This window comes from Scomber japonicus, chromosome 8 (assembly GCF_027409825.1).
Source record: "Scomber japonicus isolate fScoJap1 chromosome 8, fScoJap1.pri, whole genome shotgun sequence".
Classification (NCBI taxonomy): Eukaryota; Metazoa; Chordata; class Actinopteri; order Scombriformes; family Scombridae; genus Scomber; species Scomber japonicus.
In genome coordinates, this window is record NC_070585.1 from 16,363,758 (window position 1) to 16,380,291 (window position 16,534).

At 41.3% G+C, this 16,534-nt stretch overlaps 5 protein-coding genes across 5 annotated transcripts; all 5 read left to right on the top strand.

The window, feature by feature from the left end:
* LOC128362750 (protocadherin alpha-8-like) lies at positions 1-2,406 on the top strand. The gene has a single exon (XM_053323599.1). It carries the CDS (start codon positions 7-9, stop codon positions 2,404-2,406), a length of 2,400 nt encoding a protein of 799 aa, XP_053179574.1. The 5' UTR covers positions 1-6.
* Positions 2,407-3,658: 1,252 nt separating this feature from the next.
* Positions 3,659-6,058, top strand: LOC128362751 (protocadherin alpha-3-like). Its single transcript, XM_053323600.1, has one exon. It carries the CDS (start codon positions 3,659-3,661, stop codon positions 6,056-6,058), a length of 2,400 nt encoding a protein of 799 aa, XP_053179575.1.
* Positions 6,059-7,065: 1,007 nt separating this feature from the next.
* LOC128362752 (protocadherin alpha-3-like) lies at positions 7,066-9,531 on the top strand. Its single transcript, XM_053323601.1, has one exon. The coding sequence runs from the start codon at positions 7,066-7,068 to the stop codon at positions 9,529-9,531; it is 2,466 nt and encodes an 821-aa protein (XP_053179576.1).
* A 969-nt stretch (positions 9,532-10,500) lies between these two features.
* Positions 10,501-12,918, top strand: LOC128362753 (protocadherin alpha-4-like). Its single transcript, XM_053323602.1, has one exon. The coding sequence runs from the start codon at positions 10,501-10,503 to the stop codon at positions 12,916-12,918; it is 2,418 nt and encodes an 805-aa protein (XP_053179577.1).
* Positions 12,919-13,875: 957 nt separating this feature from the next.
* Positions 13,876-16,311, top strand: LOC128362754 (protocadherin alpha-3-like). The gene has a single exon (XM_053323603.1). The coding sequence runs from the start codon at positions 13,876-13,878 to the stop codon at positions 16,309-16,311; it is 2,436 nt and encodes an 811-aa protein (XP_053179578.1).
* The last annotated feature ends 223 nt before the right edge of the window (positions 16,312-16,534 follow it).

Here is a 16,534-nt window from a genome sequence, read left to right on the forward strand (position 1 = left end):
GGAATTATGCATCTGCCAACAAGAAAGACGACTATTGGAATATATCTAGTGTTTGTTATCCTGGAGCATAACTGGGGAGCAGTGTCTGGACAGCTCTCCTATTCCGTCTCTGAGGAGGTAAACGTAGGGACGTCTGTTGGAAATCTGGCCAAAGATCTAAACCTTAATGTACAGGACTTGGAGTCACGTATGTTTCAGATTGTTACCGGATCAAAGAGAAAATATTTCGATGTAAATTTGAAATCGGGTTTCCTCTATGTAAGTGAGAGAATAAATAGAGAGGAGCTCTGCGCAAAAGCTACAAAATGCACACTGAATATAGAGGCTGTAGTTAACAATCCACTGAGACTTTACCGCATTGAAGTTAATATTCTTGATGTAAATGATAATCACCCCACATTCAGTGCTAAATCCCAGACTATCGACATAGCGGAGAGCATATTGCCGGGAGCTACATTCCCTGTGCTGTCGGCCTACGATGCTGATGTGGGTAAAAATGGTATTAACACGTACAAGCTAAATACTAATGAATATTTTTCTTTATCGGTGCACAAAGGAGAGAGTGTGTCAGCGGAGTTAGTCCTCCAGAAAGCGTTAGATCGAGAAAAACAGGCTTTAATAAAACTCACACTCACCGCTATAGACGGGGGGACACCACTTAAATCAGGTACGTCGGAGATCTTAATTAATGTATTGGACACAAACGATAATATCCCAACCTTTACCAAAACATTGTATAAAACGAGTATTACAGAAAATGCACCGCCTGGCACTACAGTAGTTAGAGTGAGTGCAACTGACGCTGATGAGGGGACAAACAAAGATATCGTATATTTACTCAATTCGAAAGATCAGGATCATGTGTTGGACATTTTTGAAATTGACTCGGAATCAGGAATAATAACAGTTAAAGGAAACATCGACTTTGAAACAAATCCTGCCTTTGAAATTCGTGTGCAGGCTGCTGACAAAGGGCAGCCTCCATTGACAGTACAGTGTAAAGTATTAGTGGAGGTGGTGGACCTGAATGACAATGCGCCTGACATCACGGTGACGTCGCTGCTCAGCACCGTGAGGGAGGACGCTGAAATTGGCACTGCAATTGCACTCGTTTCAGTCCTTGACAAAGATGGGGGCAAAAACGGCAAAGTTGACTGTAAAATATTGAATTCAGTTCCCTTTAAATTAGAGACAAATTATAAAAACTATTATTCTTTAGTTATTGGTGCAGCCCTGGATAGAGAGCTCATTTCCAGCTATAATATCACTATCAAAGCTACTGATGAAGGAAAGCCCCCTCTCTCCAATACCAACGTGGTTATTGTTCAGGTATCTGATGTAAATGACAATGCACCTCGGTTTTCAGAGACTGTAATTAATATGTATATGAAAGAAAACAGTCCAGTTGGGACAGTTTTGAAAGCCTTATCTGCAGCTGATGCTGACATTAGTGGAAATGGCATAGTAACCTATTCATTAATCAGTGATAATACCTTAGTATCACTGTCTACAATGATTAACATCAACTCGGAGACGGGAGATATAGTCAGTTTGCAGTCTTTTAACTTTGAGGAGTTAAAAACGTTTCAGTTTAAAGTTCAGGCCACAGACTCTGGTGTTCCTCCGCTCAGCAGCAACGTGACTGTGAATGTTTTTATTCTGGATGAAAATGACAATAATCCAGCTGTTCTGGCACCCTACTCTGAGCACGGCTCGGTTAACAGTGAGAACATCCCCTATTCTGCTGAAGCGGGATACTTTGTGGCAAAGATCAGGGCTGTAGATGCAGACTCTGGATACAATGCGCTGCTTTCTTATCACCTGTCTGAACCAAAAGGGAACAACCTCTTCCGGATCGGAACCAGCTCTGGGGAAATCAGGACTAAGAGGAGAATGAGTGACAATGACCTGAAAACTCACCCCTTGGTGGTGTTGGTTTCTGATAACGGAGAACCCTCCCTGTCAGCTACTGTGTCTATTGATGTGGTGGTGGTTGAAAGCACAGCTGACATCCAGACTCAGTTCAGACATGTTCCTGTGAAGGAGGACAACTTCTCTGATTTAAACCTGTATCTGCTGATCGCCATTGTGTCGGTGTCAGCGATCTTTCTGCTGAGCCTCATCAGTTTAATAGCTGTCAAATGTCACAGGACAGACGGCAGTTTCAGCAGGTACAGCGCCCCAATGATCACCACCCACCCTGACGGGAGCTGGTCTTACTCTAAAGCTACTCAGCAGTATGACGTGTGTTTCAGCTCAGACACACTCAAGAGTGACATGGTGGTTTTCCCCGCGCCATTTCCGTCTGTAGATGCGGAGCTGATCAGTATTAACGGAGGAGACACTTATACCAGGACTCAGACTTTACCTAATAAAGAAAAGGTAAGAATACTGGCATACATTTAAATATTGCACTTCATTCTGGATAACAATCAACAGTGAAATTGTAGTTTTATGGTAATTTCAATGGGCTTTATGCTACCTAAGCAACAGCAAGCTTTCATTATAATAGACTTGATGTGCAACTTAAATGAAAATTAACTAAGGTTCCTATGGTATGTTGATATACATCTGCTGCACATGAGTATATGGTGTGGCAATCCCCTCACTTTTGGCTGCTCACTGCATTATAATGTGTATGTAGCTGTCGGTGGTGCTGAACAGAAGTTTCTGAAACTCCTCTGCCTGTGGCACGTCACATCTAGAAAATACATATTTCATTTTAACTAAGACCTATAAACAACGGTGCACTATATCTACAAATGTACATATATATTTTACATATTTTGTATTCATTTTAAGATGAAAATAGCATGTGAAAATTCATCCTTCAGTCATTCTTCGGATATTCACTAAAAAAGACAGTTTTCCTGTGACTCAGACTTTTGCTTGTCAGTGTGTGTGTGTGTGTGTGTGTGTGTGTGTGTGTGTAGTTTTGAGGTTTTTATGTGACTGGGCACAGATTGAGTGGCGATAATTTCAGGTTTTGCAAACTGCAATCTTAGAAACTGGAAACTTGAATATTTATATGACACAAAGAATATCATAAATAGTAAAGTAAGTAGTAAAAGAGAAAATAACTGTTTATCATTCCATGTTTAATGATTCTGTTTCAACATACACACTTAATGTTACCGATGAGTATAATAGTATGAGATACTGGTCGTTTTTGTAATTAAATACAGCAAAGTTACAGCATATTCACTAGTTATGGTTTACGATCCACATTCTGCCTGTGGAGTTATAAAAACTGAGAGACTGTCTATATGCTTTGAGATATATAGTTAGGTTTTAATTTGTTATTTATCCTAATAATTTAAATATCTCCTATTGCTATTTAAAATTGAGTTATCAGCTTCTCTGAATTAGGAGATGTATTTTAGTTCAATGTTTTGTAAGATGTGCAGTTATTCACCATCACCACAAAGTGACGCTATAGACCGTAACACAGAAATGTTGAGGCTCCTCCCAAAGAATAAAACGGAATGATTGTGGATTTTCATCACAAAGAGACACAGGAGGACAGTTGACGACATAACGAAGTATTTGTCTTTAAAATGAAGAACGGTGAAATAGCGTTGCCTAATTTTTTTTCAAACCTCATCACTTCGCGATAGAAACACCACTGTGGATGTATGCTTTGTTCTTTATCAGCGGAATGATGCCTTTACCGAGTAGTAGGAGGTTCATTGTTCCATATCTCGTGCTTGTTTTGCTGGATTGTTTCTGGGAAGCGGCGTCTGGGCAGTTGTCCTACTCTGTCTCAGAGGAAGTAAACCCGGGGACTAATGTCGGAAATATCGCCAAGGATCTAAACCTCAGTGTGCAGGATTTGGAGACCCGTTTGTTTCAGATTGTTGCGGGATCAAAGAGGAAATTCTTCGAGGTAAATCTGAAGAGCGGATATCTGTATGTTAATGAAAGGATAGACCGTGAGGAGCTATGTGCAGATGAATCCAAGTGTACTGTCAGTGTAGAAGCTGTGATAAACAACCCATTAAAGCTTTACCGAGTAGAAATAGAAATTAGAGATGTAAATGACCATTCGCCGTCTTTTAACACAAAATCGCAAACGCTGGACATTGCAGAGAACACGTTGCCTGGATTTAGATTCGCGTTGTCGGAGGCAAGCGATGCTGATGTGGGTAAGAATGGCGTTAGTGCGTATAAGCTCAGTCCAAACGAATACTTCACTCTTGCAACACACACAAGAGGAGAGAGTATATCTCCAGAGTTAGTGTTGCAGAAAGCCCTAGACCGCGAGAAAAAACCTAATATGCAGCTCACGTTAACTGCAGTAGACGGAGGAATACCATCAAAGTCAGGGACTTCAGAAATAGAAATAAATGTACTAGATAGTAATGACAATGCACCAGTGTTCAGCAGTACTCTTTACAAAATTAGACTGTTAGAAAATATCCCCATTGGTACTGCAGTTATCACCTTAAATGCGACCGACGCTGATGAAGGACCAAACAGTGAAATAATTTTTTCTCTTCGTAGCAAAGATCAGGATCATATTCTAGATACTTTCAAAATTGACCCTGACACGGGGATTATTTCAGTGAAAGGTCAAATCGACTATGAGGAAAAGAAAGCTTTTGAGATCCGAGCAGAGGCCAGGGACAAAGGCCAGCCTCCTATGTCTGCTCATAGTAAAGTGCTGGTTGAAGTAATTGATGTAAATGACAACGCACCTGAAATCACGGTGACGTCACTCCTCAGCACAGTGAATGAGGACGCTGGTTTGGGTACAGCCATTGCACTTGTATCAGTTCTTGATAGAGACAGTGGAAAAAATGGAGAAGTGAAATGTGAGATCTTAAATAATGTTCCGTTCAAACTGGAGTCAAATTACAAAAACTACTTTTCTTTAGTGGTTGACGGACATATAGACAGAGAAATAACTCCCCAGTACAATGTGACAATTTCAGCTACAGATGAAGGGACTCCGCCTCTTTCTAACATCAGTGTAATTACTGTTCACGTTTCTGATGTTAATGATAATGCTCCACATTTCCCAGAACGTGTGATAAATGTTTATGTGAAGGAAAATAGCAAAGTAGGAACGGTTATTAAAAGCGTTACTGCAACTGATGCTGACGTCAGCAACAATGGTCAGGTGACATACTCACTTTTAGACATTGGTAGTAAATCACTGTCCTTCCCCACCATGGTACATGTAAACTCAGAAACAGGTGATATAGTTAGTCTGCAGTCTTTTAACTTTGAGGAGTTAAAAACGTTTCAGTTTAAAGTTCAGGCCACAGACTCTGGTGTTCCTCCGCTCAGCAGCAACGTGACTGTCAATGTTTTTATTCTGGATGAGAATGACAATAATCCAGCTGTTCTGGCGCCCTATTCTGAGCACGGCTCAGTTAACAGTGAGAGCATCCCCTATTCTGCTGAAGCGGGATACTTTGTGGCAAAGATCAGGGCTGTAGACGCAGACTCTGGATACAATGCGCTGCTTTCTTATCACCTGTCTGAACCAAAAGGAAACAACCTCTTCCGGATCGGAACCAGCTCTGGGGAAATCAGGACTAAGAGGAGAATGAGTGACAATGACCTGAAAACCCACCCCTTGGTGGTGTTGGTTTCTGATAACGGAGAACCCTCCCTGTCAGCTACTGTGTCTATTGATGTGGTGGTGGTTGAAAGCACAGCTGACATCCAGACTCAGTTCAGACATGTTCCTGTGAAGGAGGACAGCTTCTCTGATTTAAACCTGTATCTGCTGATCGCCATTGTGTCGGTGTCAGCGATCTTTCTGCTGAGCCTCATCAGTTTAATAGCTGTCAAATGTCACAGGACAGACGGCAGTTTCAGCAGGTACAGCGCCCCAATGATCACCACCCACCCTGACGGGAGCTGGTCTTACTCTAAAGCTACTCAGCAGTATGACGTGTGTTTCAGCTCAGACACACTCAAGAGTGACATGGTGGTTTTCCCCGCGCAGTTTCCGCCTGCAGATGCGGAGCTGATCAGTATTAATGGAGGAGACACTTATACCAGGACTCAAACTTTACCTAATAAAGAAAAGGTAAGCCATGCCTGATTTCATTCGTCTGAAGGAGTGAATATATTTCATGTTTGGGAGAACATGCTATGCGAGTATTGTGTACTAATATGTTTCAAAAATATGCATGTCCCCTCATAGCACATGATTTAAGTGTTGGCCAATTGGAATGTTTTTGTTTTTGTTTGATTTCAATGTCAGTTTCAACTTTACCTATATTACTAATCCTGCTCTACTCGTTGTTGAGAACACGTAAATATGAGTCTAAATTGTTTGATGGCGCTTTGTTAACTACTAGAAAGAATAAATGTTATCAAGCGTATATGTCGAGAATGGCTAAATGATGTGTAAATACTTTTGTGGATAACAATGTTGAAATCAGTTTACTTACTTATGTGTCTTCAATACAGCACTGTGCTGTCACTTGAGCAATGGCACGCGTGCATTGAGACGCTTTCCATGGTCCTGAAATAATGTCTCCCTTACAGTGCATTCGGGCGCTGTTTGTGGTGCTGATATAGTGAAGTGTAATTTCTGCATGTATATTCTGTGTGTTGCGTTCAGTAAGTGATGAGAGAAAACGATAGTGTAAAATAAGCCAAACATGCGGATGTTATATGTAGATGAATTGATAAACGAGTTAACTGAACTGCATATTTTATAGAAACATATTTTATGAACAGCGTACTAGACGGATTCGTCTTCGACAATCAGCCTCGTTAATAGAGTTTACTGTACTTTAGATTCAACATTTTCGCTTTTGTTTTGGGTCATTTTTCCCTTACATAAATCTGTCACGAGATGTCGCTGGAGACCACGCAAAAATCTTGTGTCCAGTGTTTAGAAACTCCTCCTATATTCATGACAAAAAAGGAAACGTCATCATCTGGCAGTGCTTTGTGAAAACAGCGTTTACAGACTAGTGAAGCCCCGAAGAGAGAGGATCTTAGGCGAGAATGGATATATAAAAAGGCGTTTTGTTTTTCATTTTTCCGTGGATAGGTCGTGAGGCAAAAACCAGGATCATTGCATTCAATTAAACAGCAATGGCTGCTCGGGAACTATGGGATAATATTGGAGGTCTGTTTCTCACTCTGCTTTGTCTCTGCGACTGGTCCGTAGCTCAGATATCCTATTCCATTTCAGAGGAGGTGGACAAAGGGACAGCGGTGGGAAATCTCGCCAAGGATTTAAATCTCAATGTACAACAACTACAATCTACGGGTCTTCAGATTACCTCTGGGTATAAAAAGCAGTATTTTGACATAAATCAGGAATCTGGGATACTTGTCGTTAGCGAGAGGATAGATCGAGAAGAGCTTTGTCCCAATACGGTAAAGTGCTCCTTAAATATAGAGGCCATATTGAGTAACCCTCGCAGCCTCCATCGAATTGAAGTGGTAATTAATGACATTAATGACAATGCCCCGTCTTTTCTGGAAGAAATAAGTACAATTGATATGTATGAGTCTTCATATGTAGGAGAAAGGCATCCGCTGCCGATAGCTCATGATGCAGACGTAGGTGCGAACTCGGTAAAGAATTACAAATTGAACCCGAATGAATATTTCGTTTTGGATATACAGAGCATTGGAGACCAGAGTGTCTCAGCTGAGTTAGTTCTACAGAAAGCATTAGATCGTGAAAAACAGGCTGTTATTGAACTCACGCTCACTGCGATCGATGGAGGAAAACCTCCCAAAACGGGGACTCTGCCGATAAAAGTGAATGTACTAGATGTAAATGACAATTCACCTTTGTTCAGTAAATCTCTCTACAAGGTGCAGATTGTTGAAAATGCAAATATTGGCACAGCGTTATTAACAATATCAGCAACTGATTTAGATGATGGTGTTAATGGTCAGCTTGTATACTCTTTTACAGAAAGGGGACGTTTAAACCCTGATGACAAATTTGCATTGAACGACAATACCGGAGAAATTACCGTAAAAGGCAATATTGATTATGAGGAAAATCAAGCATATGAGATTCGTGTTCAAGCACGGGATAAAGGCAATCCTCCTCGCACAGCACATGGCAAGGTTTTACTTGAGGTCATTGATGTCAATGACAATACTCCAGAAATATCAGTGTCATCACTCATGAGTCCAGTGAAAGAGGACGCTGAAATGGGCACAGTTGTTGCTATGGTGACTATCACTGATAAAGACGGAGGCAAAAATGGCCAGACAAACTGTAAGATAACAGGTACAGTGCCATTTAAATTAAAATCCAACTATAAAAACTACTACTCTTTGTTGGTTGACGGGCCTCTTGACAGAGAGGCTGTTCCCCTGTACAATGTTTCAATTACAGCTACAGATGAAGGAATTCCCCCTCTGTCGAGCACAAGTGTAATTAGTGTTCAAATTTCGGATGTCAATGACAATCCGCCTCGATTTCTGGAACCTCTGATTAATATTTATGTTAAAGAAAATAGTCCGACTGGAACGACTATTCATACACTGACCACGTTAGATTCAGATTTAAATGAAAATTCAAAAGTAACATATCATTTATTTAACGGCTCTCCTAAGAGCACACAGACAGCTTCAATGGTAACTGTGAACGCAGAGACAGGGGATATAGTCAGTTTGCAGTCTTTTAACTTTGAGGAGTTAAAAACGTTTCAGTTTAAAGTTCAGGCCACAGACTCTGGTGTTCCTCCGCTCAGCAGCAACGTGACCGTCAACGTTTTTATTCTGGATGAAAATGACAATAATCCAGCTGTTCTGGCGCCCTATTCTGAGCACGGCTCCGTTAACAGTGAGAGCATCCCCTATTCTGCTGAAGCGGGATACTTTGTGGCAAAGATCAGGGCTGTAGATGCAGACTCTGGATACAATGCGCTGCTTTCTTATCATCTGTCTGAGCCTAAAGGGAACAACCTCTTCCGGATCGGAACCAGCACCGGGGAGATCAGGACTAAGAGGAGAATGAGTGACAATGACCTAAAAACTCACCCCTTGGTGGTGTTGGTTTCTGATAACGGAGAACCCTCCCTGTCAGCTACTGTGTCTATTGATGTGGTGGTGGTTGAAAGCACAGCTGACATCCAGACTCAGTTCAGACATGTTCCTGTGAAGGAGGACAGCTTCTCTGATTTAAACCTGTATCTGCTGATCGCCATTGTGTCGGTGTCAGCGATCTTTCTGCTGAGCCTCATCAGTTTAATAGCTGTCAAATGTCACAGGACAGACGGCAGTTTCGGCAGGTACAGTGCCCCAATGATCACCACCCACCCTGATGGGAGCTGGTCTTACTCTAAAGCTACTCAGCAGTATGACGTGTGTTTCAGCTCAGACACACTCAAGAGTGACATGGTGGTTTTTCCGGCGCCTTTTCCATCTGTTGATGCGGAGCTGATCAGTATTAATGGAGGAGACACTTATACCAGGACTCAGACTTTACCTAATAAAGAAAAGGTAAGAGGCATTAAGAATGAACACTATCAAATAGTGCATATTGTGTGTCTTTCATATATTGCTTTAGCTGCATTGTGTGAAGGCTAAATATATGCATTCACAAGGAATGAGTCACTGTTACTGTAGGTGTTTTCAATAGACAATTGTGAAGTAAGTAAGTATGGTGCAGGTGTCCACCCCGTTGTCATTCATTATCAACTGTCTGGTATTAAGAAAAAGTCTGGTGGATTGCCACTTTTTTGCCCAGTTTTAACAGTGTCTGATACAGCTTAGTGGGAAAGATGCTCTCCATGGTGCTGATATATCAATGTATTTTTCAGTCTTCAGAACATGCTTGACTTCCAGTAAATTCATTCTTATGATAAACACGTACTGCAAGTGCTATAGCTCGTCATGGTTGTGCATATTTGTATTAGATATTAGAGATGAACAAAATTAATTTAATCATCCGGTAAACAATAAGACGGCAAAAAGGAGCACTTTCTGTAAGATCACTATACGCTGGAGATTCTGTCTTAAATAATCAAATGATTTATGAAACAAACTATATTCAAATGGTGTGGTAGAAGTGTACTAAATAACATAAAGAAGCAAAGGCTAGGCTTTAAGTCATTTTACATATTCACTTTTTAAATAAGAGATCCAGTTTACTGGAGACTCAGCCAGACCAGACGCAGCTTTCTTACCATTTTGTACTATTCTATACTGTTCTTATGGTTTCGTTTTTGCAATCTCAGCGTAAGGCTTGAGGGAAAATTTGATTGTCAGTCATACGAGTGTATTCTTTAAAAAAACATGTGATGTGTTTAGTAAAGAATCCACTTTGCATAGATGTATCAAATGAACGCACGATGTCGCTGGAGACCGCCCGTTGAATCGTGTTCATTTATAACCTGAAACTCCTCCTCCACTGTCGGTACATTTCCGAGGGGTTTGGTTAGTAATCCAATTCGTCAGGAAAGATGGTCCCGAAATGAAGAGAACCTTGCTGTCTGTTGGATATTTCCCCGTTTTTTCTGGATGTGTAGCGTTTGCTCGCTTGAATCTAACATAAGGATGAATAGCCGGCAGTATGGAGGGGCCGAATGGATGTTGTGCGCCATTCTTCTTTGTTTATCTGACTGGTCCGCAGCTCAGATTTCCTACTCCGTTTCCGAGGAGGTGGACAAAGGCACAGTGGTAGGGAATCTCGCTAAGGATTTAAACATCCAACCACAGCAACTGGAAGAACGGGGTTTTCGGATTGTATCGGGATACAGTAAGACATATTTCGAGGCGAATCTAAGAACAGGAGTGTTGTTTGTTAACGAAAGAATAGACCGTGAAGAGCTCTGTCCGAATTTACTCAAATGCTCCTTAAATATAGAGGGACTACTGAACCATCCTATGAATATTTATCGTATTGAAGTCAGCGTCACTGACATAAATGACAATGCGCCGTCATTTATCGAGCAAACTCATGTATTTAACATATCTGAGTCTTCCTCAACGGGAGAAAGGTACCCTCTCCCGATAGCTCAAGATGCAGACATCGGCAGTAATTCCGTGAAAACCTACAAGTTAAGTCCGAACGAGCATTTCTCCATAGATGTGAGTAGCGGAGGAGAGACTTTGTCTGCAGAGTTAGTGCTGCACAAAGCTTTAGATCGGGAGAAGCAACCTATTATTAAACTAACATTGACAGCTGTAGACGGGGGGAAACCTGCCAGATCTGGCACTTTGCAGATTCTAGTGAATGTGGTAGATGTTAATGATAACATACCATCGTTTAGCAAGTCTCTTTATAAGGTAAGTGTTAGCGAAAATGTGCCCATAGGCAAAACAATATTGAAATTAAATGCAACTGATTTAGACCAGGGGTCAAATTCAGATATACGATATACTTTAATGAGGACAGGGGATGCACACTCGCCTGAAAAATTCACAATAATTCCTGAGAGTGGTGAGATTATTGTGAAAGCAAATTTGGATTATGAAGAGAGCAATGCATATGAAATACGAGTGCGAGCAACAGACCAAGGCTCCTCCCCTCGCAGTGGTTATTCTAAAGTGTTGGTAGAGGTGATCGATGTCAATGACAATGCACCAGAAATCTCTGTAACTTCACTAATGAGTCCGGTAAAGGAAAGTGCGGAAATTGGAACAGTCGTAGCATTGGTGACTGTGACTGATAAAGATGGAGGGCAAAACGGTCTTACCAAGTGTAAGATTAAAGATGCAGTCCCTTTTACATTAAAATCAAATTACAAAAACTATTACTCATTGATGGTTGATGGTCTCCTTGACAGGGAGACCGTATCCCACTACAATGTAACCATCACTGCGACGGATGAAGGTAGTCCTCCTCTTTCTAGCACTGCTGTAATAACCATATACATTACGGATATTAATGACAACGCGCCTATTTTCCCAGAAGCCAGTGTAAATGTTTACGTGAAAGAGAACAGTAAAGTGGGAGATATTATCGCAAGAACAACTGCACAGGATGCAGACGAACATGAAAATGCTAAATTGACTTATTCATTGTTGGACAATCATCCAAAAACGTATCCGATTTCAACGATTGTTAACATCAACTCGGAGACAGGAGATATAGTCAGTTTGCAGTCTTTTAACTTTGAGGAGTTAAAAACGTTTCAGTTTAAAGTTCAGGCCACAGACTCTGGTGTTCCTCCGCTCAGCAGCAACGTGACTGTCAATGTTTTTATTCTGGATGAAAATGACAATAATCCATCTGTTCTGGCGCCCTATTCTGAGCACGGCTCCGTTAACAGTGAGAGCATCCCCTATTCTGCTGAAGCGGGATACTTTGTGGCAAAGATCAGGGCTGTAGACGCAGACTCTGGATACAATGCGCTGCTTTCTTATCACCTGTCTGAGCCTAAAGGGAACAACCTCTTCCGGATCGGTACCAGCACCGGGGAGATCAGGACTAAGAGAAGAATGAGTGACAATGACCTGAAAACTCACCCCTTGGTGGTGTTGGTTTCTGATAACGGAGAACCCTCCCTGTCAGCTACTGTGTCTATTGATGTGGTGGTGGTTGAAAGCACAGCTGACATCCAGACTCAGTTCAGACATGTTCCTGTGAAGGAGGACAGCTTCTCTGATTTAAACCTATATCTGCTGATCGCCATTGTGTCGGTGTCAGCGATCTTCCTGCTGAGCCTCATCAGTTTAATAGCTGTCAAATGCCACAGGACAGACGGCAGTTTCAGCAGGTACAGCGCCCCAATGATCACCACCCACCCTGACGGGAGCTGGTCTTACTCTAAAGCTACTCAGCAGTATGACGTGTGTTTCAGCTCAGACACACTCAAGAGTGACATGGTGGTTTTCCCCGCGCAGTTTCCGCCTGCAGATGCGGAGCTGATCAGTATTAATGGAGGAGACACTTATACCAGGACTCAGACTTTACCTAACAAAGAAAAGGTATGTGCTCTTAAATTTGCATTGAACTGTTTAAGCTCATAACAATATTGCAACTAAAATATAATCACATGTGACGATCCCCATTTAAAAATATTTGATAGTATACGTACAAATGCCAACAGAACCAGAAAAACAGGCAAATAACAGCAATTCCTTCCCCATTGTAATAGCAATGACTTCCAGTATTCATGCACTTTTATACATTTCAATTGATTAATTTATTGGCCAATTGTGATTAAATTCAGCTGCTAGCGTCTCAACCACAGCTCATATTGTTTGATCTTAAATACTCAATATTGACAGTCACAAAGAAGTGTGTAGCCGCATGTGCAACGCTCTCCATGGTGCTGAAATGAGTCTACATGAAGCCTTTTGATTCCCCTTCTAACCATTGATGTTTTCTTCACAATTCTGTTCTTAATCCATCCACATTTTTCAACAAAAAATTGTTTCACAGTTTTATATTTGTATTTTTCACTAGTTGGTTAATTCATTAAGTAATTATTAGTTTTATGAGTTTTAAATCATAAAATAAATGTCGCCTTTTCCTGCCCCCTCCTTTGTTGTGGTTTCGGGTGGCCTCTTCAATATTCGTATTTGCATTTGAAAATTGACAAACGTTAATATGAACATGTAAGAAATCTAAATCCATAAGACTCACAAATGACAGTTCCATGTTATTTTCACATACTGTAGCCAAATTATGTGTAAACCATTTAAACACGTTTTAATATAGTGCAGTTTTACTCATATTTATATTAACTTATCTTTCTTTTACCACAAGAGGTCGCTGGAGACCATAGATATGAATGTTACACTATTTCCAAAACTCCTCCCTGAACGGGGAACCTGAAACCGTCATTGGTGTTCACTTTAGACATTCACTCGTATTGCACTGTGGCAAAGAGGGCTGCTGCTGCTGGAGAATCGTGTTTATGTCGGATATATACATAATCTGGAGATACATTTTGAGCAAGATACGGCGTTTATTTAACAAAAATGACTTTTCGACGATATGAGGAACACGTCTGGATTTACGGTCTTCTCTTTCTTTGTCTTTGTGACTGGTCTGCTTCGCAATTGTCTTACTCTATTTCCGAGGAGGTGAACAAAGGCACCGTGGTGGGAAATATCGCAAAAGATTTGAATTTGAAAGTGCAAGAGCTAGAGACCAGAGATCTACGTATTGTTTCGAGTTACAGTAAGAAATATTTTGACGTGAATTTGCGGACCGGAAACCTTTTTGTTGACGACAGGATAGACAGAGAAGAGCTTTGCCCGAACACGGCACAATGTCCCCTAAGAGTACAAGCCGTTTTAAGCAATCCAATGAATGTGCACCGTATTGAGATCAATGTTTTAGATATAAACGACAACTCGCCAGAATTCATTGAACAGATCCATTGGTTGAACATCTCTGAATCGACGACACCGGGACAGCGATATTTTCTCCCAATAGCAGTAGATGCAGACATAGGCAGCAACACAGTTAAGACATATAAGCTGAGCCAAAATGAACACTTCTCGCTTGATGTGCAGAGCGGTGGAGAACACGGTGTGTCTGCTGAGTTAGTGCTGCAGAAAGCTTTAGATCGAGAGAAACAGTCGGTCATCACACTTCTTCTCACCGCTGTAGATGGAGGAAAACCTGCTAGATCAGGTACATTGCAGATACGTGTACATGTATTAGATGTGAATGATAATACACCAACTTTTAGCAAATCGCTTTATAAAGTACGTGTGTATGAAAATACAGCACACGGAGCAGTGGTAATAAAGTTAAATGCAACAGATTTAGACGAAGGCATGAACAGTAAGATCCTATACTCCCTGATGAAGCGAGGCAATATTGATCCTTCAAATATTTTTCATCTAAATTCAGAAACTGGAGAAATCACAGTGAAAGGTAATTTAGACTATGAGGAAACGCCTGCTTATGAAGTCAGAGTTCAGGCAATGGACCAGGGGCATTCTCCTCGTAGTGCTCATGCTAAACTACTGATAGAGATAATTGATGTGAATGACAATGCCCCAGAAATATCTGTGACGTCACTGATGACCCCGGTAAAAGAAGACGCAGAATTGGGGACAATCGTTGCTTTAGTTACAGTGAGTGATAAAGATGGAGGAAACAATGGTGTAACCAACTGTAAGGTGATGGGGTCTGTTCCCTTTAAACTGAAGTCTAACTACAAAAACGACTATTCATTAGTAGTAGACGGACCGCTGGACAGAGAAAACACTTCTCTTTACAATGTCACCATTACAGCCACAGACGAAGGAAGTCCGCCTCTATCCAGTATCAGGGTCATTACTGTTCATGTTTCTGATGTCAATGACAACGCACCTCGTTTCATGGAGCCTGTGATTAATGTTTATGTGAAAGAAAATAGTCCGACAGGCTCCTTCATTTATGCGATAAGTGCGTTTGATGCTGATTTGGACAGTAATGCCAAATTGACGTATGCATTATTAGACAGTTATCCAACAAATATTCCGATTTCATCAGTTTTAAATATTAACTCGGAGACAGGAGATATAGTGACACTGCAGTCTTTTAACTTTGAGGAGTTAAAAACGTTTCAGTTTAAAGTTCAGGCCACAGACTCTGGTGTTCCTCCGCTCAGCAGCAACGTGACTGTCAACGTTTTTATTCTGGATGAAAATGACAATAATCCAGCTGTTCTGGCGCCCTATTCTGAGCACGGCTCTGTTAACAGTGAGAGCATCCCCTATTCTGCTGAAGCGGGATACTTTGTGGCAAAGATCAGGGCTGTAGACGCAGACTCTGGATACAACGCACTGCTTTCTTATCACCTGTCTGAGCCCAAAGGAAACAACCTCTTCCGGATCGGAACCAGTACCGGGGAGATCAGGACTAAGAGGAGAATGAGTGACAATGACCTGAAAACTCACTCCTTGGTAGTCTTGGTTTCTGATAACGGAGAACCCTCCCTGTCAGCTACTGTGTCTATAGATGTGGTGGTGGTTGAAAGCACAGCTGACATCCAGACTCAGTTCAGACATGTTCCTGTGAAGGAGGACAGCTTCTCTGATTTAAACCTGTATCTGCTGATCGCCATTGTGTCGGTGTCAGCGATCTTTCTGCTGAGCCTCATCAGTTTAATAGCTGTCAAATGTCACAGGACAGACGGCAGTTTCGGCAGGTACAGTGCCCCAATGATCACCACCCACCCTGATGGGAGCTGGTCTTACTCTAAAGCTACTCAGCAGTATGACGTGTGTTTCAGCTCAGACACACTCAAGAGTGACATGGTGGTTTTCCCCGCGCCGTTTCCTCCTGTAGATGGGGAGCTGATCAGTATTAATGGAGGAGACACTTATACCAGGACTCAGACTTTACCTAACAAAGAAAAGGTATGTGTCCTTAAGTTTGCTTTGAATGATTTAAGTTTGAAACAATGTTGCAATTAAAATGTAATTACTGATGATCGTCATGATTAACACTTTTTCTAAACTATTTATGTGAAAGTATACATACAAGATAACAAAACCACAAATTCCAAGGAAAATAACATTAATTGCTCCCAAGTTTTCATAGCAACGGGTTCCAGTATTTACTGCCTTTGTTTGGTGTCTTCTATTGTAGAATTTATTGAAAAAATGTGATGAAATTCAGCTGCTCGCCTCTCACCCA